Source organism: Hemitrygon akajei, chromosome 3 (genome assembly GCF_048418815.1).
Source record: "Hemitrygon akajei chromosome 3, sHemAka1.3, whole genome shotgun sequence".
Lineage (NCBI taxonomy): Eukaryota > Metazoa > Chordata > Chondrichthyes > Myliobatiformes > Dasyatidae > Hemitrygon > Hemitrygon akajei.
The window spans coordinates 23,456,097-23,480,074 of record NC_133126.1 but is presented as its reverse complement, the minus strand read 5'-3'; the positions used below and the strand labels follow the sequence as shown (position 1 = coordinate 23,480,074).

Sequence of the window (23,978 nt, the reverse complement as noted above, 5' to 3'; positions counted from 1 at the left end):
GCTAAACGGCGACTCCTTTGCTTACATCTTCAAAAACAGCTCTATTTCCACTTTTAATATCTTTATTTTTCCCTTTCAGGGTTCTTTAAAGGACCCTGATGTGGAGTTACACACTGGCTTCGGTTCTTTGTGGGTCCGTTCTCGGGGTTTCAGGACCCGTGTTTATCAGCACGCCAAGGGTTCGGCCTGAGAGTCGGGCTCGGATTCGGAAGCCTAAGATCTCGGGGCTCTAGAGACGGGCAGATCGAGGGTCAGTGTCACGGCAGGAGACCTGTGCATCATCAGGGGAGCTGGAAAATCTACTGCTGTGGGCCTGAAGACCCGGGATCTTTGTGATCTTCGGGCACAGAGCTCAGAAAAAAAAACAACGCAAAGGACTTTAAATGTTGTAAACCAGCAAGTTGCTGGTTATCTCTCCCTGATCGCTGGGAAAATGGAGACTTATTAGGGAGGGAGAGAACCTGTGCGATGTCGAATACTGGGTGAAACGTGAAGTCTTTGCTATTGCTTTGCGCACACTTGAGTGCTCGGTGGCGGTGCCAATGCTTGCTTTGTTTTTGCTGATGAGGGGAGGTGGGATTGTTGGTTGCTGCCGCTTATGCGCAGGAAGGAGGGGAGCTGGGGGGAGCTTTGGGGTTCTTACGTTTAACTGTCGTCCATTCTTTGGGGCACTTCTCTGTTTTTGTGGTTGTTTGTGAAGAAAAAGCATTTCAGGATGTACCTGTATATTGTATACATTACTCTGACGTTAAATTGGACCTTTGAATCTTTGAACCCTTTGGGTGAAGCCTGGAGATTGGAGAGTGGCAGTCTTCCTGGCGTAGGAGGACTCTGCGTGTGTGAGTGGGCGAATGGAAGGAAGGGAGGAAAGAGGCTTCTCCTGCTTTTGTTGCTTGTGTTCTGATGTGTTGAGCCCTATGTGATTCTGCAGGGCATTCTGGGCCATGCCATATTGGCGCCGGAATGTGTGGGGACACTTGCTTCTGGCCCCAGCACAGCATTAAGCTGTGTTGGTTGTTAAAGCCAACAACACATCTCATTGCACGTTAACATGGAGATGTGATAAGTAAGCCCAAATCTGAATGTCAACACTGAATTGGGTCAGATGGCACATCTCCACAATTGGGATTGGCAGATCGGCTTTGCGTGAGCTCAGAGTGAGTGGACAAGTCTTGTGTCAGCTGTGGCTCAGTGGGTACAGTGCCTATAAAAGTATTCCTCCCCCCCCCCCCTTCCCCTTGGAAGATTTCATGTTCTATTTTTTTTACAGCATTGAATTACAGTGGATTTAATTTGGCTTTTTTGACACTGATCAACAAAAAAAGACTTTGTATGTGAAACTGTAAACAGATCTCTACAATGTTATCTAAATTAATTACAAATATAAAACACAAAGTAATTGATTGTATAAGTGTTCACCCCCTTTAATATGACACACCAAATCATCACTGGTGCAGCCAATTGGTTTTAGAAGTCACATAATTAGTTAAATGGAGATCACCTGTGTGCAGTCGAGGTGTTTTAATTGATTGTAGTAAAAATACACCTGTGGCTGGTAGGTCCAACTGCTGGTGGGTCAGTATCCTGACAAAAACTACAGCACGACGACAAAAGAAGACTACAAGCAATACTGTGAAAGGGTTATTGCAAAGTACAAGTCAGGAGATGGATACAAGAACACTTCCAAGTCACTGAATATCCCTTGGAGTACAGTGACGTCAATCATCAAGAAATGGAAAGAATAGGCATAGCTGTAATTCTGGCTCGAGCAGGCTGTCCTCAAAAACTGAGCGACCGTGTAAGAAGGGGACTAGTGAGGGACGCCACCAAGAGACCCATGAAAACTCTGGAGCAGTTACAAAAAGTGACTTGACTTGAAATTTCAGTGACTGAGAGGGGAGAGACTGTGCATACAACTGTTGTCCGGGTGCTTCACCAGTCACAGCTTTATGGGAGAGTGGCAAAAAGAAAGCTACTTTTGAAAAAACCTCATGTGAAATCTCGGCTAGAGTTTGCCAGAAGACATGTGGGAGCCTGAGGTCAGCTGGAAGAAAGTTCTAAGGTCTGATAAAGCCAAAATTGAGCTTTTTGGCCATCAGACTAAATGCTATGTTTGGCATAAGTCAAACGCCGCACATCATCAAAAACTCACCATCCCTACTGTGAAGCCTGGTGGTGGCTACATCGTGCTGTGGGGATGCTTCACTGCAGCTGGCCCTGGAAGGCTTGTGAAGGTAGAAGGTAAAAGGAATGCAGCAAAATACAGGGAAATCCTGGCAGAAAACCTGATGCTGTCTGCAAGAGACCGTGACTTGGGAGAAGATTTGTTTTCCAGCAAGACAATGACCCCAAGCATAAAACCAAAACTAAACAGGAATAGCTTAAAAACAACAAAGTTAATGCTCTGAAGTGGTCAAGTCAGAGTCCAGACCTCAATCCAATTGAGAAATTGTGGCTGGGCTTGAAAAAGGCTGTTCACTCATGATCCCCATGCAATCTTGACAGAGCTTGAGCAGTTTTGTAAAGAAGAATGGGGAAAAATTATAGTGTCCAGATGGGCAAAGCAGATAGAGACCTGTCCATGCAGACTCAAGGCTGGAATTGCTGCCAAAGGTGCATCTACTAAATACTGACTTGAAGCGGGTGAATACTTATGCAATCAATAATTTTGTGTTTTATATTGGTAATTAATTTTGATCACTTTGCAGAGATGTGATTTTACTTTGACACAAAAGAGTCTTTTTCTGTTCATCAGTGTCAAAAAAAACCCAAATTAAATCCAGTGCTGTAAATCAATGTTGTAACGCAATAAATCATGAAAACTTCCGGGGGTGGGGAAATGAATACTTTTTATAGGCAGTGTATGTTCTCACCTTATAATGTTGTGCATTCATAACATATTCCAACTGCGTGGGCAAGCTAAAGGACAGCTTCTATCCCACTGTTATTAGACTCTTGAACAGACCTGTTATACGATAAGGTGGACTCTTGGCCTCACAGTCTACCTTGTTACGATCTCGCACTTTATCAGTTACCCGCACAACACTTTGTCTGGTTGCTTTTACACTTTGTTCTAGATTATGTAGTGTTTCACCTTGCACCACCACAATGCATTGTGTATTGCATTGATCTGTATGTCCAGTAAGCCAGGGAAACTCTTCACTCACCTCGGTGTAATGGACAACAATAAAGCAATTCCGATTGCAATTCCCGTATCCAACACTATGGTCCCAGCTGTGGAAATATGGGGCGGGATGGGACAGAACATACTCTATTCAACACTGCACTTCCTCTGTAGCTGTTGCACTCTATTCCGCATTGTTATTGTTTTTCTTTATTCTAGCTCAATGCACGGTGTGATGCATTGACCTCTATAAACAGTTTGCAACACAAGCTTTTCACTGTATCTCGGTGCATGTGACAACTCTGGTAAGATGGTGACGTGCTCAGACGCAAGTCCAGTCGAAGGTGTACTCGTTCATCCTGCGCGTCTTTTCTACAATTGCAAGTCACTGCTGGATACTAAGAATGTCAAGTATCCCATTGGTGAATTGCTCAATGAGTACCATTGAGCTGGACTTTTGGAGTACCATCACTGTGTTGTCACCTGGATTTGCGTGTACTGTTGAGCCGTGGTGGCGCACGCTGCAAATGGTTGTCATGGGCATTTTCATTGGGATCACAAGACCCTGTTTGACATTGATAATCTAGGTCTGGTTCACTGGTGCATTGGCAAGGCCAATGGAGGTGGAGCTGCATTGCCTCTGTTATGGTGAGGACTATGCCAAAGCTGAGGCTTGCCTGTTGCTGCCATCCAGGCGGAGAGACACCAAGGCACCTGGGAGAGCCTCTGCGGGGTACGCTGGAATCTGGGCTGGGTTGGTGCCTGGCCCCTCCCATCCAGTGTTCAGTCGGTGCGTCCTTCTGGCATTCACTCGGTGCTGCCCTCTAGTGTTCACTTAGTGGAAGAACAAGCTGGACCAGGACTACAGTCATGCCACTCAGGGAGCTATTATTTTCTTTGTGACTGTGTGCGTTTTCTGAAATTGTATCCATTTGTGCTGTGCACTATTTATAATGCTATTGAACCTTGGCTCTGGAGGAATGTTGCTTTGAATTGCTATATTCATGTATGGTTGAATGATAATTAAATTTTACTTTTAATTATTTAGTTATTTATTGTTTTTTTTAATTGACATATAGTGCAGAACAGGCCCTTCCAGGCATCTGAACTGCGCTGCCCAGCAACTCCCCGACTTAATCCCAGCCTAATCACAGAACAATTTACAAAGTCCAATTAACCTACCAACCAGTAGGTCTTTGGACTGTGAATGGAAACCAGAGCACCTGAAGAAAACCCAAGTGGCCAATTAATCTTAATAATCCAGTACCAGTATAAATCCAATGAATACTAGTCTTCACTGTGGAAGACACTAGCAGTATGGTGGAAGTTTCCGGTGTCAGGCAGCATGAAGTGTGTGAAGTTTCCATAATCAGAGAAAAGGTTCTTGGGAAACTGAAAATAGATAAGACACCTGAACCAGATGGTGTACACCCCAGAGTTCTGAAAGAGGTGGCTGAAGAGATCGTGAAGGCATTAGTAATGATCTTTCAAGTACCACTAGATTCTGGAATGGTTCTAGAAGACGGGAAAATTGCAAATGTCACTGCACTCTTCAAGAAGGGAGAGAGATAGAAGAAAGGAAACTATAGGCCAGTTAGTCTGACCTCAGTGACTGGGAAGATGTTGGAATTGATTACTAAGGATGAGGTCTCAGGGTACTTGGAGACACATGATTAAATAGGCTGTAGTCAGAATTGGTTGATGCTCTGTATTTGAATTTTTAGAAGGCCTTTGACAAGGTGCCACACATGAGGCTGCTTTACAAGCTATGAGCCCATGGTGTCACAGGAAAGATTCTAACAAGGATACACCAGTGGCTCAGGAGGCAAAAAGTAGGAATAGAGAGAATCTTTTCTTGCTGGCTGCTGGTGACTCGTGGTGTTCCACAGAGGCCTGTGTTGGTGTGACCTCATTGAAACCTACCGAATGGTGAAAGACCTTGGTGGAGAGAATGTTTGCTATTGTGGGAGAGTCTAAATCAGAGGACACAGCCTCAGAATAGAGGGGTGACCTTTTAGAATGGAGATGAGGAGGAATTTCTTTAGCCAAAGTGTGGTAAATCTATGGAATTCATTGCCACAGGCAGCTGTGGAGGCCAAGTATTTATGTATATTTAAAGTCAAGGTTGATAGATTCTTGATCAGGGCATGAAGAGATATGTGGTGAAGGCAGGAGACTGGGGCTGAGAGGATAATCGGATCAGCCATGATGAAATGGTGGAGCAGACACGATGGGCCAAATGGCCTAATTCTGCTCCTTTATCTTATGGTCTTATGATTCCAGTGGACATGTCAGAATTGTTGAAGAACAGCCATTCAGCCCATCATACCAGTCTGCCTCCTGGTAGGCTCTATCATAAATTATTCTCTTTCAAGCAAATATTAAGCTTCCTATTGAAAACTCTGATTCCGTTTCTCTGATCCTGATAATTCATTTTGGAAAAAGGAACAACAGTGTGGGCTGTTATCTAAATGAGGTGAAGGTTCAAACATCGGAGGTGCAGAGGGACTTAGGAGTCCTCGTGCAGGATCCCCAGGTTAATTTACAGGTCGAGTCTGTGGTAAAGACGGCGAATGCAGTGTTGGCATTTATTACACTGGTAGGTGAGACTAGAACTAGGGGACATAGCCTCAAGATTCGGGGGAGTAGATTTAGGATGGAGATTAGGAGGAACCACCTTTCCCAGAGAGTGGTGAATCTATAGAATTCTCAGCCCAATGAAGCAGTGGAGGTTACCTCAGTAAATATATTTAAAACAAGGTTGGATAGATTTTTGCATAGTGGGGGAATTAAGGGTTGTGGGAAAAGGCAGGTAGGTGGAGATGAGTCCATGGCCAGATCAGCCATGATCCAATTGAATGGCGGAGCAGGCTCGACAGGCCAGATGGCCAACTCCTGCTCCTATTTCATATGTTCTTATGTAATAGAATATAAAAGCAAGGAGATAATGCTCAGGCTTTACAAGACACCAGTCAGACTGCACTTGGAGTATTGTCAACAATTTTGGGCCCCATATCTCAGAAAAGATGCATTGTCATGGGGGAGAGTCTAGAGGAGGTTTACAAGGATGATGCTGGGAATGAAGGGGTTAACATATGAGACTGGTTTGGCAGCTTTGGGCCTGTACTCACTGGAATCTATAAGAATGCTGGGGAGATCTCATTGAAACCCACTGAATATTGGAAGGACTAGATAGGGTAGATGTGGAGAGGATGTTTCCTAAGGTGGGGGTATCCAGAACTAGAGGGCACAGCCTCAAAATTAGGGGGAACCTTTTAGAACCGAGGTAAGGAGGATTTTGTTTATAGCTAGAGAGCAGTGAATCTGTGGATTTCTCTACTACAGACTGCAGTGGAAGCCAAGTCCGTGGATATACTTAAGGCAGAAGTTGACAGTTTCTTGATCGGTCAGGGCATCAAAGGTAATGGCAAGAAGGCAGGTATTTGGGGGTGAATGGGATCTGGAATTAGCCATGATGGAATAGCAGAGCAGACTTGATGGGCTGAATGGCCTAAAACTGCTCCTAGGTCTTATGGTCTTCTCTCCTTGCCCCACCATTACATTATAATACCCTCATCAACATTGTTCAGACTAGAAAATATCGGTATAGGATCTCTTTCCATTATAGGACCTACTAAACTTTTAACATGTTTCACTGGCTGAAAATACCTCCTCTAAGTTCTGTGAAAAATGTAGGAGTTGCCATAAATACACCAGTGTTTTGTTTCTTTTCAAGCTCAACGGTGGAAAAGTGTAGTGTGATATTTTTTTCACAAAAGCTATATTGATCCTCAGAGCCTGTGAGAGAGACTTTGCAGGAAACAATATGTTATTTTTATCACCACAACTCCCACCTTTGGAAGAACACACAGCGTGAGGCTGGGACGCTATCGTCTCTTGTGAGTTTTCATCTAAACACTGCAGCTTTGTGCCTGAAGTGTTGAATGTTCCACCTTAAAATGACATTTCAACCCCTCCTCAATGAAAACTGATTGAGTTGGAAAACTTTGCTGCAATAGTCATCATGAGAATTTTTTTAAAAACCTAAAAGAAGCTGGCCAAAATGAGGGAAGCAACTCTGTGGCCATATCCCCAAAATTCAGACTGGTGAACTGCGTGGAAGTTTCTGATCACTGGGGAAAGATTCAATCTGTCCCAGAACAGTCATAGCGTCATACAGCATTGGACACAGGTCCTTCAGCCCAACTCATCTATGCTGACCGTGTTGCCCCTGAGCTAGTCCCATCTACCTAAGTTTGGACTTCTAAAACTCTCCTATCGATGTTCTCTCTCTCTCTCTCTCTCTTACCACTCAGTTTCATTTCACTCTCTTGCTCATCTACCTGGTTCCTCCTACACTCACCCCAGTCCCCATCACCTTGCCTCTTTCCCCTCCTCCACCCATCTGCCCATTTCCCCAACACTCTTCCTATTAGTTCCCATCTGCCCTCCTCTACCTCCCTTATTTGTTTCCATGCTCCACCTTCCTCTCCCGTCATATTTCATCAACTGGAGCCCTTTATTGCCTCCACTTATTTAATAATAAATTTACTTTGAATCTTGTACTTTGGACTTTGAACCTATCACCTGCCAGCTTCGGTCACTCTTTCCACTCTCCCCTCCTTCACGAGGGGCATGGATAGGGTCAATGTGCACCACCTTTTTCCCCAGGATTGGGGAACTGAATACTGGGGGCAGACTTGCATGTTTACTGCCTTGGTACATTTCTTTTACACTGTTTATTTCACTTCATTTAAAGTTCAGAGATAGGTTTCATTTGTCACATATACAGTAAACATACGGTGAAATGCACCATTTGTGTCCGTGACCAGCACAGTCTGAGGACACGCTTGGGGCAACCACACAAGTGTCACCACGCTTCCGGCAAAAACATAGCAAGCCCACGACGTACTAACCTGTACGCCTGTGAAACGTGGGAAGAAACTGGAGCACCCGGAGAAAGCTCGCGCAGTCACGGGGAGAGCATACAAACTCCTTACAGACAACAGTCCCGATCGCTGGTGCTGTAAAGACTTATTCTAGCTGCTGCATTCGTAATTTTTTATTTCTTACACTGCACTGCTGCCACAAAACATCAAACTTCATGACATACATCAGCAATAAAATACAAAATAACAGCTTGGCATTACAATATCCAATAAACCCGAAACTAACTCAACAAGCAGCTTCCTGTTTATTGTTGTGTTTAAGCACAATTGTTGTGGGCAGCGTGGTAGCGTATCAGTCAGAGTAACGAGATAACAGTGCCGGAAGCCTGGGTTCAACTCCATCACTGTCTGTAAGGACATCCATCACTGTTTGCTCTCCCTGTGACCTCCCACACTCCAAAGTACAGGATATTAGGTTAATTAGTCACATGGGTGTAATTGAGTAGTGTGGGTTCATTGGGTTGCAAAGGGCTGTTACCATGCTGTATGTGTAAATAAATAAATAAAACAGATCCTGATTTTAACAGGAACTTGAGAGGTGTTTATGTAGCTATCCAAATGGACAAAGAGGTAAGTTGCCTCTCTAGGGGCCATCAAACCTCTTCCATTAAATGGGATTTCTTTTTTCCTCATTGACTTTGACTTCTCCCCAACAACATGTCTGGCATCATTTCCCAAACCAAACTACTCCTTCAAAGGAAGCTGTGGCAATGCAGCCGGTACCGATCCTGGTGCTCAAACACAAGGAAAGCTGCTGATGCTGGAAATCCAAAGCAACAAACACAAGCAACACATTCTCTCAAATGGTGAGGGAATCTCCCTTTCTCACCTTATCTCCCTACCTGCCCATTACCTCCTTCTAGTGCTCCTCCCCCTTCCCTTTCTTCCATGGTCTTCTGTCCTCTCCTATCAGAATCCCCTTCTCCACACCTTTATCACCATCACCAATCAACTTCCCAGCTCTTTACTTCACACCAGCCTCTCTCCCGGTTTCACCTACCACCTGGTATTTCTTCCAGACAGTGGTAGGGATCGAACCTTGATAGGTAATAGCTAGCACTGCAAAGTGACTCTGCTACTCGCTATGATATTGTGAAGCCCCATAATAAGGTATGGATTGGAATATTCAGACTTTGGTCTTGAGGAATAACCGATGTTTGAATGTGTCTTTCAACATGGGAAGGCAGGCAGTTCTGGCTTTACTTAATGTAATTACTATCACCATTTTATCATGTCTAATGCCTCGTGACTATTAAAACTCGGCACAGTTCGACTCACAGTTAAGATGCTGCCTCAAGAAGGCATCAAAACCTTCACCATTTGGGCTGTGCCTTCTTCTCACAGCTACCATTGGGCAGGAAATATAGAACCTGAAGTCCCACACAAACAGGTTCAGGAACAGCTACTTCCCTTCAACCATTCAGTTCTTGAACCAACCTGCACAACCCTAATTGCTACCTCAGTATAGAAACACTATGACTACTTTGAGAAAGTTGCACTATAAAGGACATTTAATATTATTATTGCGTTCTTTCTAGTACAATTCTGTGTAATTTAATTTATTATTATATTGCGAATGTGTCTCAGATGCTCTGTGCCTGTGATGCTGCTATAAGTAAGTTTTTCATTGCACCTGTGTATAGGTATACATGCATGTTACAGTAAACTCAACTTTGTCTTCATATGTCAATTGCAGAGCAAACTGAATGGGCCAAATGGCCTAATTCTGCTCCTATTTCTTCTAGTCTTACGACTGGTATTTTATTTAATTTAATTTTTATTTAGAGGTACAACACTGTAACAGGCTCTTCAGGCCCAATGAGCTCACGCCGCCCAATAGGACCAATTAACCTGCTAACTCATACGTCTTTGGAATGTGGAAGGAGACCAATGTGGTCATGGGGAGAACGTACAAACACCTTACAGACAGTGGTGGGAACTGAACCCAGGTCACTGGCGCTGTAACAGCCCTGAGCTAATCGCTATGCTATCCCGCTGGCCCAGTTGAAGCCCACCTGAAGGGTGGCACTGTCCCCGTTCCTGGTGAAGTGGACCAGATGATAGTTCCCATTGTTTACCATGTTGCTGGATCTACAAAGAATTTAGAGCAGGGAAACTAGTCCGTTGAAGACTACAGTTCCATGTTGGTATGAGTACCTGACACAAGCCAGTCCATTCAACACTACAGTTCCATGTTGGTATCAATATCCGACACAAGCCAGTCCATTCAACACTACAGTTCTATATTGGTATCAATATCCGACACAAGCCAGTCCATTCAACACTACAGTTCCATGTTGGTATGAGTACCCGACACAAGCCAGTCCATTCAACACTACAGTTCCATGTTGGTATCAATATCCGACACAAGCCAGTCCATTCAACACTACAGTTCCATGTTGGTATCAATATCCGACACAAGCCAGTCCATTCAACACTACAGTTCCATGTTGGTATGAGTACACGACACAAGCCAGTCCATTCAACACTACAGTTCTATATTGGTATGAATACTTGACACAAGTCTTCTCAAACCCAGACTCCATTTACCCCATCTTTCTTTCTCCCTCACATTTGCCCTACTAGCCCTTAACTGTATCTCAGCTGTTCCTCGCAATGCTTTTCCAGGGGAGAGGGAGAGGGTGAGGTCCACTTCCTAACCATTGGGTCCTACAAACAGGGACTTGGTACTCCTGTTGCATCATCACTATTACACGACAGTTTCAAAAGTGTCCGCTGTTTGAGAAGTGAAGGGTCGGGACAAGGCAAACACCACTCACCTGAAGGATAGAACTCATTGACAGCCCAGTTGTCCACCTGAAGGGTCGCGTTGCCCCCGTTCCTGGTGAAGCGGACCAGATGATAGTTCCCATCGTTCACCACATTGCTGGATTCCGTGATGACAATATCTTCTGTTCCCACGTTAAAGACGACACTGATTTTGCCTTGTTCCTGAGAGAAAATAAACATGGGAAGTATTTCGTTAGCCTGGCAGGACATAGCTTTTGTGTGGAATGCACTGGTGGCCTGCTGCATGCTGGGCGGGGGGGGGGGGGGGTCATTATTCGGAGAACAGATGACACTGCTGTAATGTCTGAATGAAAAGAAACTATGATTCAGGTGTGAAAGGAGAGACCAGGATGGGAGGGAACTGAACTTCAGTCATTTGGCCATTGGTGGGATCTCACTGTGCAGACACCATGGTGTTCACCTCCTGCATTAGATTCATACAGCGCAGAAACAGGCCCTTCAGCTAGTGAAGTGATGGAGACCATTATCAGCATGTATTCCTTATGTTCCCATCAACTTGCCCCAAGATACTACCACACGTCCACAAATTGGGGCCAGTTCATTGTGGCCAGTCAACCTACCGGCACAAATGTCTTTGGGATGTGGGAAGAAACAGAGCTTCACTTAGGGAAACCCACAATGTCACAGGGAGAACGGGCAACTTCCACACACAGACAACACTGAGGTTAGGATGTCATAATCCTGATACTGATCCTACGTGTCTATTAATAACTGGAAGCAGTTAAAAAATAAAAAGAGAGACACAATTCTCTGAATGTTTCATTCCCTCTAGCCTTTGCCAGCAGGAGAAATTAATCTAGGATAATCCTGGAAGTCTGGCCAGGCGGGAGACAGGAAGCAGAACTTATCCCCCTGGGAAATAGCTCTGACAGTCGAGTGGAACCTCTGCTGAAGATTCCCCGTGAGGTGGACACCCGAACTGAGAAGACTGAGAGGAATGCATTAATTGCAAGTGCTATGGAATTCTGACATCTTTGTAATCACAGGCGGAAGTCTAAGGAGAGATAGGCAAAGCACTTAGACCCTTATTGATTTTAAAAATATGAAGGCTATACAGTACAAGAGCTAATTCAGGAGAATGAATTGTCTAGTGCAGCACTTCAGTGGACAGAGCAAAGCAAATCAATTTGGCTCAGACCATTACCATGCTCATAATATTACTTTTGTTCAATAATTAGTGTCTCTTCTGTAACAAATCAGTTCTTTGTTTGAGGCAATAAAATTTGAAGTGAGTCTATCGACTGGAACGAATGTTTTTTTAAAATAACCTGTAACTTCTTTCAGGACATCCTGAACCACTTCACAGACTTTATTTTATTTATTTAAAGATGCGGCACAGCAACCAGCCCTTCTGGCCCGACGAGCCCGTGACCAATTAACCTGCTAACCCATACATCTTTAGCATGTGGGAGGAAACTCGAGTACCAGGGAAAGCCACGTGGTCACGGGGAGAACGTACTAACTTCTTACAGGCAGCGGTGGAAATTAAACTTGGGTCACTGGTGATGTGATAGCATCACGCCACTGTGTCTAACTCAGTCAGCGTGGGGAGTGTGGCAGATGGAAGTGAGGGAGGAGCAGTTTGAAGATCAGGAATATCAGGATATTTATAGAGATGAAGATTAACATTGTCACATGTACATCATTGAAATGTGTTGTTTTTCAACGCATCAGTGAAATTCTGGGGGCAACCCATGAATGTTGCCATGCCTCTGACACCAACATAACATGCACACAACTTCCTAACCATAACTGTACTTTGGAATGTGGAAGAAAATCCGGAGGGAACCCATGTTCACATAAACTTCTTACAGACAGCCCCAATCTTATGCCAAGTGTGACACTACAAGCCACCCAAGAGCTTTCCAAATGCGTCTTCGTTTAGCTGCAGTTCCTCCTCAAATTCACCTTAAATCTCTTCCCTTTAGTTCTTGTTTCACCCAACCTGGGGTGGGGGGGGGGGGGGGGGAGCCAGCATGCACTCACTCTACCTATACCCCTCATCATTTTGTAAACCTCTATAAGATCTCCACTCATTCTCCCGTAGACTCAGGAATAAAGTCTTAACCTTTTCAACCTTCCTTTACATCTCAGGACCTCAAGTCCTGGCAACATTCTCGTAAATTTATTCTGAACTCTTTCAAGCTAATTCATATCTTTCCTGTAGGTAGCTGACCAGAACTGTATACAATATTCTCTAAATTTGCTGTCACCAGTGCCTGGTGCTACTTGCATCTTTGCTGCATTGTGGCCTGTCTGGAGGTTTCATCAGCAGATTTTAAGAAGGCATTTCAAGAGGGTAGGAACTGAACAAGTTACAAAAAAAAGTTTGGCATTGCTGCCATCTCACAGTGAGCCAAATTCAATCCTCAATTCATATTCTTTGATAATCTCTCGGTTCCACTCCGAAGCCTACAGTCCAACACATAGGCTTTGCCTCTCTCCCAGGGGGTAATCTCTTCCTGCTCCTCCTTATCTTTGTTCTCTCAGTTGCAACCTGCTTTGGCTTCTCAAGTTCCAGTGCCAACTTGGCCTGCGCCTGAGACAGCAGCTCAAAAATCACAATAAGCTACAAAGCCACACGAGGAGTACTTCCCCATTCTTATGCATCGCGGAAAAGAATAAATGTTTGTGACCCTGGGGACATACATCAACTCTTTGCCAAATGTGACCTGCTCTGCTTTGATGAAATATTGCTGGCAACAGAAAGGTATGAAGTGGAAAAAATATTAAAAGGAGCTACAGATGCTGGAAATCTGAAATAAAAACAGGAAAACACTGGAAACCCTCAACATGTCAGGCAGAATTGGTGGCAAGGGAAACAGTTAAGGTTTCAACTCTGAGACCCTTCCGTTAAAAGTGTAAAGTGAAGATACTGTCCTGCTGAAGGGTCTCAGAATTGAAACCTAAACTAATCATCCTTCCGCAGATGCTGCCTGACCTGCAGAATTTTTCCAACATTTTTCTGTATTTATTTCAGACTTTCAGGGTCTGCCATTTCTTTCATTTTGTTTCTCATGGAAAATATATACACTCACTTTGGACTCCAAGTATGGAGTATCTGACCCCTTCAGTTAGCCTGGGGACATGTCCTCTACAACTCGAGATACAGAAAAAAGGAGCTGTTTGTCTCACATAAAGAAGACTTCCATCCCTACTACGTTCCACCCCTCAATACCACCTCAGAGAAGCACCTGGAAGAGCTCCAACTCAATTGTTTGAAGAATAGTTAAGATTAGTTAATAGTTCTCTGTGGTTAAGAAGGCATAGGGTGCATTGGCCTTCATCAATCATGGGATTGAGTTTAAGAGCCAAGAGGTAATGTTGCAGCTATATAGGACCCTGGTTAGACACTATTTGGAGTACTGTGCTCACTTCTGGTTGCCTCACTACAGGAAAGATGTGGAAGCCATAGAAAGGGTGCAGAGGAGATTTACAAGGATGCTGGCTGGATTGGGGAGCATGCCTTATGAGAATAGGTTGAGTGAACTCGGCCTTTTCTCCTTGGAGCAACGGAGGATGAGAGGTGACCTGATAGAGGTATACAAGATAATGAGAGGCATTGATGGTGTGGACAGTCAGAGGCTTTTTCTCAGGGCTGAAATGGCTAACACGAGAGGGCATAGTTTTAAGGTGCTTAGAGGTAGGTACAGAGGAGACATCAGGGGTAAGTTTTTTGTTACGCAGAAAGTGGTGAGTGAGTGGAATGGACTGCTGGCGGCAGTGGAGGCGGAAACAATAAGGTTTTTTAAGAGACTCCTGGATAGATACATGGAGCTTAGAAAAATAGAGGGTTATGGGTAAGCCTAGGTAGTTCTAAGGTAAGGACATGTTCGGCACAGCTTTGTGGGCCAAAGGGCCTGTATTGTGCTGTAAGTTTTTTATGTTTCTATGTTAATAGAGGAAGAATAGCAAGAGCCCAAAGGAAACCTGTCTCATCTTTCTCTGGAGTTAATAGTCATGGCTGATAAGATGGACTCTTGATCTCAAAGCCTACCTTGTTTTGATCTTGCACTTTATTGTTTATCTTCTCTGCACTTTCTCTGTAGCTGTTACGCTTTATTCTGCATTCTTTTATTCTTTATTCATTTATTCTTACCTAGTTCTATCTGAATACACTGTGTAGACTTGATCTGTTTGAACAGTATATAAGGCAAGCTCTTCACTGTATCTTTGTAGATGTGACAATAATAAACCACCCAAATAAATAATAAATTTTTATTATTTATGACCACCCAAATAAAAATAAATTGACTTTATTACTTACATCCTTCATATACACGAGGAGTAAAAATCTTTACATTACGTCTCCATCTAAATGTGCAATGTGTAATTTATAGTAATTTATTATAAACAGTATGTACAAAGGAGAGTCAATATAACATAGAAATGTAATTGTATCAGCATGAATTAATCAGTCTGATGGCCTGTGGTTGGTGTTACTTGGGTGCCCAATGATCCTTCAGGCCCTTTTTACCACACCGTCTCTGTAAATGTCCTGGATAGTGGGAAGTTCACATCTACAAATGCGCTGGGCTGTCCACACCACTCTCTGCAGTGTCCTACGATTGAGGGAAGTACAGTTCCCATACCAGGCAGTGATGCAGCCAGTCTGGATGCTCTCAATTGTGCCTCAATAGAAAATTCTTATGATCTGGGGGCCCATACCAAACTTCTTCAACTGTTTGAGGTGAAAGTGGTGCAGCTGTGCTTTTCTCACCACACAGCCAGTATGTACAGACCATGTGAGGTCTTTGGTCATGTGTATGCCGAGGAACTTAAAGCTGTTCACCCTCTCAACCTCAGATCCACTGAGGTCTATAGAGATTATCCTGTCTCCATTCCTCCTGTAGTCCACAACCAGCTCCTTTGTTTTTGCAACACTGAGGGAGAAATTGTTTTCTGGACACCACTGTGTCAGGGTGATGACTTCTTCTCTGTAGGCTGCCTCATTAACATTACCAATATCAATAATGAATCAATACCAAGACCAGTCTGTACGGATGACACAGAAGTATGCATCTCGACACCTATGACAATAATGAACTGATTGCTGATTACTAACACAATTTATACCGAATTCTAAATAAAGACACAATCCCTAAATCTGTTAGTATCTTGATAAATGTTACTTGAAGATAGCTTTGACAGAAATGTTATTTTTATTCTCAAGTGATTAGCGATCCCTGTAATTCAATTATCTGCATTGCCAAGGTTTGGGTGTCTGATGCAATCTTTGCACTGAGTAAATAGGGATGTTCTGGAACTCTTACCCCTCCACAGATGCCATAACGAAATATGGGAAAATCCAGGACAAAAACATCCTTTTAAAATGAGAGCTTTGGAGTGGCCAGGGGCAAAATTCTTCACATGAACAGTTGAGACAATTGCGAACTTCCTTTGTCAAGTTGGTGGTATGATTGAATGGGAGATAACAAAACTGGGATATTTGATTTTGTAGTCATGGGAGGGGATGTTGCTAGACCAATGGATGGTAACACCGATGGACAAGAACAGAAAGTTGTGGATACAGCCCAGCCCATCACAGGAAAAGCCCTCCCCACCATTGAGCACATCCACAAGGAACACTGCCAGCAAGAAAGTAGCATCCATCATCAAGTACCTCCACCACACAGGCCATGCTCCCTTCTCACTACTACCATTGTGAAAGAGGTACAGCAGCCTTAGGTTCCAAGGCACCGGTTTCAGAAACAATATTAACCTTTAACCATCACTCCTGAACCAGAGTGGATAACTTCACTAACTTCAACACCGAACTGATTCCACAACCTATGGATTCACTTTCAAGGACCTTACAACTCATAGTCTCAGTACAAATATATATATATATATATATATATATATATGTATTTACTGATTGATTGTTATTATCTTTTTGTATTTGCACAGATTGGTTGTATGTCAGTCTTTGAATGTAGTTTTTCATTGATACTGCTGTATTTCTTTGTTCCACTGTGAATGTCCGCAAGAAAATGAATCTCTGTGTAGTATGTGGTGACGTACATATTTTGATAATAAATTTACTTTGACCTTTGAAGTACAGGAGATTTGGGAAAATAAAACAGTAAAAAGAAACCAGTCGTACAGAGGCTGGGAAAACTGATTGTAGGCGTCACTCTCAGGCGGACTTCAGAGATTCAAACGTGGACTGTTCGTTTCCCTCCATTGCTGCTGCCTCACCTGCTGAGTTCCTTCAGATTTTCTGTGTATGGTTAGGGAGGGATCTCATGCAAAGAAGTCTCAAGCCTCAAAGAACACTCAATGTTTTAGGAACAGCTTGTTCCCCCTTTGCCATCTGATTGATGTACAGTCCATGAAACCATGGGCACTAACGCATTGGTCCTCTATTGTACTATTTAATTATTTATTTTGCTTAAACTTTCAAGGTAAATTTCAAAGTTCAAAGAAAATGTATTATCAGAGTATAGTGCTGTGCAAATGTCTTAGGCATACATATATATCCAGGGTGCTGAAGAATTTTGCACAGTACTCTACGTATATGTCACCATACACAACCCTGAGTTTCAACTTCTTGCTGGCATACTTAACAAATCCAGTAACCATAATGGAACCAATGAAAAACTGCATCAACAGGGCAGACAGCCAGCTGTCCAAACACAAATATTTGAAAAAGATAATAAATAAAAAAGCATTATTGTAGACTTGAGATGAAGAGTCTTGAAAGTGAGTCCACAGGTTGTGGGAGCGATGGGGCAAATGAAGTTGAGTAAAATTTATTATCAAAGTACATATATATTATTGTATACTACCTTAACATTCATTTTCTTGTAGGCATGTACAGGAAAAAAGGAAATACAATAGAATTTTTTGGAAAAAAAAGCTGTACAGAGACTAAGACTGACAAACAACCCAGATGCAAAAGAAGACAAACTGTGAAAATACAAGTAATACTGAGAACACAAGTTGTAAAGAGTCCTTGGAAGTGAATCTGTCGTGTGTAGAATCAGTTCCGAGTTGTGGTGTACTTCTGTCATTAAACAACAAACGCCACGGCATATATCAGTGATAGTTCTGATTCGGATACATTCAATCGTCAGTACACTCCAACATTTGTACTGCAATTACACAGGCTCTTGGGAGATTCATGTGAATTGCAACTTCTGATGTATTTCCCCCAAGGACGTACATTCTCACATTGGGTTTCCTCTGGGCGCTCCACTCCCCTCCCACATTCCTAAAGCACATGGTTAGGGTTGGAGAGTTGTGGGCATGCCATGTTGGCATCAGAAGCATGGTGACACTTCCTGGCTGTCCTTCACTGACGTGATTTGACACAAATGATATATTTAACTGTTTTAATGTAGAAGGGACAAATAAAGTTAATCTTAATCTTATCTTCATCTTATTTGTCAACGATCAACAGAGTCTAAAGATGTGCTGTGAGCAGTCGACAGTTATCGTCATACTTCTACCACCAACATAGCGTGTCCACATCTTACCAACCCTAACCTATAGATCTTTGGAATGTGGGAGGAAACCAGAGCAGCTGGCAGAAACCCACGTGATCACAGCGAGAACGTACAAACTTTTTACAGACAGCAGCAGAAATTGAATCTCGATCACTGGCTCTGTAAAGTGTTATGTTAACAGCTACCATAGATGTTTGCGGGAAGCAGAATTAGGCCATCGGCCTATCAAGTTTGCTCCTTCATTCCATCGTGACTGATTTATAATCTCTCTCAATTAAATTTTCCTGTCTTCTCCTCATAGCCTTTGACGCTCTTACTAATCAAGAACCTATTAACATCTGCTTTAAATATACCCAATGACTTGGCCTCCACAGTTGTGTGCAGTAATGAATTCCACAGATTCACCACCCTCTGGCTAACAAACTTCCTCCTCATCTCCAGTTCTAAATGGTCAGTATTGTATTCTGGGGCTGTGCCCTCTGGTCCTAGACTCACCCACTACTGTATATGAAACATTCTCTCTTCATCAGTTCTATCTAAGCCTTTCAATGATATCCATTCTCAATCTACTCAACTCCAGTGGATACAGGCCCAGAACTATCAAATGCTCCTCATATGTTAACCCCTTCATTCCTGGGATCATTTTCGTGAAGCTCCTCTGCACCCTCTCCACTGCCAGCACGTCCTTTCTTAGACAAGGTGCCTAAAACTGCTCACAATTCTCCAAGTGCAGTCTGACCATTGCCTTACAAAGCCTCAGCATTACATCCTTGCTCTTACGTTCTAGGAAGAAATTCTCATTGCCAAGTTGACCTGAAGAAGAGCTATATCCCTGAACCCAAAGGTGGTCATTATCCTTTGGACAAGGCTAGGATTCTGTGGCGCATACAGCCAATGAAGCAATTAATCTTCCTTATCTGTTGCTGCTTTATTTAATAGCATTGATTTGGTCCACTTTCACTGCATTATGTGAATCGATGAAATAGATTCTTAGTGGCACAAAGCAACATGTAATGAATTCTTTTCATTAAGTGCCCAGCTTCATTGGTTACCTGATTTTAAATGTAATGGATTATTCAGACATGTGTTACAGCAAAGACTGGAGGGACATTGAGTGCCTCACCCCAAATGCTTAATCGGCATTTGTTTGCATTTAATATCATAAGGTGCAGCCTGAATATTTCTTAAGCTGCGAGTGAGCTAGCATCCCTCTCTTTCCTTCCCCTTCTCTGCTTCTCTCTCACTCTTTCACCCTCATTCGAAATCTGAAATTACCACGGGCATATTTGAATTATTGATCAGGGCAGGACGTGGCCCCCGTGTAGAATCGCATCGGTCGTGCACTTTGCCTGTGAAGCTGCCGCACACACACACAGCGTGAAGTGGGGTGTCCCGGCAGGAATCACGTTGTGGCTTTCCGATCATGTAAACACAAGGGATTCTGCAAATGCTGGAAATCCAGTGCAGCTCACATACAATGCCGGAGGAGCTTGGCAGATCAGGCAGCCTCCATGGGGAGGAATCAAGAGCTGACATTTCGGGCAGAGACATTTCATCAGGACTGGAAAGGAAGGGGGAAGAAGCCAGAAGAAGATGTGGGGAGGGGAAGACGGACAAACTGAAAGTTCCAATCTTGCATCTTTGTTCTACAAAAGGCCAGATTTCTGAACAAAACAGGCTCTTCTTGGCAATGCAGAAACGTCATAGATTAGTTACAGCATCAAAGGAATAGACCAGTGACACATCTGGTAGAGCTGAATACCTCACACCTCCACTGACCGGGGTTCAAATCTGACTTCAGGTGCTGTCCGTGTGGAGTTGGCACGTTCTTCTTGTGATTGCCCAAGTATCCCAAAATGCTTAAGTTTCCTCCCACAACTCAAGGGCATTCGGTTTGGTGGGTTAACCAGACAACTTAAGTTGCCTCTAGTGTGCTGGTGAGGGGTTGAAGCTGGGAGGAGTTGGTGGGAATGTGGGGTGTACGTAAATGACATCTAGGAGTTCAATTGGCTGAAGGGCCATAAGACCATAAGACATCGGAGCAGAATTAAGCTATTCAGCCCATCGAGTCTTCTTCTCCATTTCATCTCAGATAATTTATCATCTCTCTCAACTCCACTCTCTTGCCTTCTCGCCATAAGCTTTACCAATCAAAAACCTGTCAGGGCCTGTTTCTGGGCTCTATACAGGAAGCAGTCACTACAGTTTGTCCATCTCCAGTTGCTGTTCCTGAAATTCAGTTCCCACACATCCTGGTTTCAGCTTTCACATCTCATCAGCAATTTCTTGTCATTCACCCGTTACAGAAGTGTCATCCTTTGTCTTGACAATGACCGTACTGCCAATAAACAGGCATTCAGGTGCCACTGGCATCTAGTGGTTTATGTCTTTCCTGTTTTTGACATGCTTCCTTTCATGTAGTTCAAAGTTCAGAGTAAATTTGTTATAAAGTACATAGATGTCACCATATACTATCCTGAGATTCATCTTAAAGGCAGTTACAGGCAAATAAAGAAAGACAGTAGAAATCAATGAAAATCACTCAGAAAAACAGAAAAATAACCGGTGTTCAAAAGAAGACAAATGGTGTAAATACAAACAAACAAATAAACAAATAGACACAAAATAATGTGAATTATTAGGGTTAGGGGTTAGGGTTAGGGTGGGAGTTGTAGAGTTCTTGAAAGTGAAGTTATCCACACAGATTCAGGATCCTGATGATGAGGGGTCATAACTGTTCCTGAACCTGGTGGTGTGGGACCTACGACTCTTGTAGCTCCTTTCGGATAGCAGCAGTGAGAAGAGAGCAGGGCCTGGATAGAGGTGGTCCTTGATGATGGTGATGGATAGATGGATGGATGATGTAATGATGATCTCTTATCACTTTAATCTGCTGATTGGCCAAAAACTATTTCATTATTTAAATAGATGAAGATTCATTCATTCGGGTGAGCTGCCAGATAGGGTAGAAACAGTAATTTCTGATTTTATTAAAAATGGAACATAGGAATGTACAGTAAAGTACAGGGCCTTCAACTCACAATGTTGTACCAACCTTCTAACCCACTCTAAGATCAATCTACCCCTTCCCTCCCACATAGCCCTCCATTCTTCTATCAACCATGAGCTATCTAAGCATCTCTTACTTATCTGCTTCTACCACACCCTGGAAGTTTGTTCCATGCTCCCACCACTCTCTGTGTGAAAAAAATATACTTCTGACATTCTTCCATACTTCTCTCCAATCCCTATAAAATTATGCTGCCCTGGGAGAAAGGCATTTCCATCCATTCTACCAATGCCTCTAATCCTACACATCTTTATCTTCACTTTTCATCCTCCTTCACTCCACAGAGAAAATCCTAGCTTGCTCAGATTTTCTTCATAAGACATGCTTTCTGATCCAGACAATGCGTTGATAAATCTCCCCTGCACTCTCTAAAGCTTCCAGAACTTTCCTATAATGAGGCACCCAGAACTGAACACAATGCTCCAAGAGTGGGATAGCCAGTTTTCTAGAGCTGCAACATTACCTCGTGGCTCTTGAACTCAATTTCCCCTTGACTTTAACCTCTCCATCAATGCCAGCTGTGCATTCAACTACTAAGAATTTCCCTCTCTATCCCGCACCGCCACTTCCTCTCTCTCTCTCTCTGTTTCCTCTTGCAAATCACTGTTTCTAATCTAACTCTTTTACATCTCTTGGTCGCAGAGTCATGGGGTAATACATCCTTAAAACAGTGTCTTCAGCCCAACTCATCCATGTTGACAAAGATGTCCATCTAAAACGGTGCCATTTGCCTGCATTTGACACAAATCTCTCTAAACGTTTCCTCTCATATATTTGTCCATGAGTCTTTTTAATGTTGCCATTGTACCTGCCTCAGCCACTTTCTCTGGCAGGCGACATGATAGTGCAGCGGTTAGCGGAATGCCATTACAGTGCCAGTGCCTAGGTTCAACTCTACCAGTTTCTGTTAGAAATGTATACATTCCCCCTATGATGGTGTGAGTTTCCTTCAGGTGCCCTGCTTTCACCCACATTCCAAAGATATACATGGGTGTAATGAGACAGTACGGACTCAGTGGCCAGAAGGGCCTGTTACCAAGCTATACAGTTTCTCTAAATAAAAAAAGCAGAAAATACACACTACCCTCTGTATGAAGAAGTTGTTCCTCAGCTCCTTTTAAAATCGCTTCCCTCTGGTTGAAGCCCCCAAAGTCAGATAATCAGGCTCTAAATTTTGTCAGATTAAAGGAATTACAATAGGTGTGATGTAGATGTAAGAAGGCTGTTTTATCGTAGTTTCACAGTCTAAATGCTCCAGACTTCATTTCCTTATGTTTCTTCAGCTGGCGGATCAGCGTCAGCCAAACCACATCATCAGAAAGCCCCTGGTGTTACAGCACTCTTCCAAAATGGCTTTCCTTTGCTGGCTGAGTATTTTGTTCTATAATTTATGGGATGTTTTCATGTGATGTCCATGTACAAGATTGCACAGAGTAGCTCTGAGGGCTGTTATAATGAAGCCTGCAGTCTCTGGGAACCCTAAAGATCAAAGTGCTGTGCCATATTGAAATTCCATCAGCAGATGTCACAGAGCGCTTTTCCTAAATAGTATCTGAGATCGCAATTACTTTGATTTTTTTTTGTAGGCAAAATCACAGGGGCATGCAAATAAAGAAAGGCTTGCATTTCTATAGACATTTACAACATCCCAAAGCTCTCTGCAGCCAATGAACTGACTCTGATGTGTAATCAGAATTGCAACATAGAAAACACAGCAGCCACTTTACGCCCTGTGAGATCTGTTCAACATCAATGGGATGATCTGGACTGCGTTTCAGTGAGACTGACGGAGGGAAAGACACAAAGAATACAATGGGACCACAATATAACATAATCACAAGGACGTCAAGCCAGTGTCTTTGGTTTCATAGAAGGTTAAAGAAGTTCAACATGCCCCTGAATACTCCAACAAAGTTCTACCAAAGTGCTTTAGAAAAAATCCTGACTGGTTGCATCATGGTTTTGTACGACAATTTGGCATTTAGGAGGGAGGTTGAAAATCTGGCTGGAAGGTGCCACAACAACAAACTCTCCCTCAACATCAGCAAAATCCAAAGAGTTGATTATCGGCTTCAGGAGGAGGAAACCAGAGGTCCATGAGCCAGTCGTCATCAGGGGATTAGAGGAGGACAGGGTTCGTAACTTTAAATTCCTCAGTGTTATTACTTCGGAGGATCTGTCTTGGGACCAGCGCATACAGTAAGTGCCGTCGGAAAGAGGGTGCGGCAGCACCTTTACTTTCTTCGTAGCTTCAGAAGATTCTGCATGTCATCTAAAACGTTGACAAACCTTTATATCGTGTATGCATGGTGGAGAATATACTGACTGGTTGCATCACAACCTGGTATGGAAAAAACCAAACCCCTTGAACGGACATTAAGATGGCGGCAGCGCGTGTGTATCACGAAGCTCAGTGTCTTACCAGATTTCGAAAAACAGTGTTAATTTACCTGCATGTTTCCTGCGTGTTCGCTTGATTCAGCTATGCGAACTACACTTACAGCAAACAGTCACTTTTGGTCATTAACTACCGAGACACCAACATAGTTTTGGACTATCCATTCAACTTTGAC

The 23,978-nt window shown here is 43.3% G+C and overlaps 1 protein-coding gene across 47 annotated transcripts in view; it reads right to left on the bottom strand.

Annotated features, from left to right (window-relative positions):
• Positions 1 to 23,978, bottom strand: part of nrxn3a (neurexin 3a) — a 2,216,268-nt gene that overhangs the window by 201,867 nt on the left and 1,990,423 nt on the right. For all 47 annotated transcript variants that reach the window (XR_012098174.1, XR_012098175.1, XR_012098176.1 and 44 more), the window contains one exon: positions 10,854 to 11,025. Coding sequence is in view for 41 of the 47 variants with exons in the window: in XM_073039307.1 (XP_072895408.1) it covers positions 10,854 to 11,025 (172 nt within the window). In the remaining 6 variants the exon portion in view is untranslated. The remainder of the gene's footprint in view (positions 1 to 10,853; positions 11,026 to 23,978) is intronic.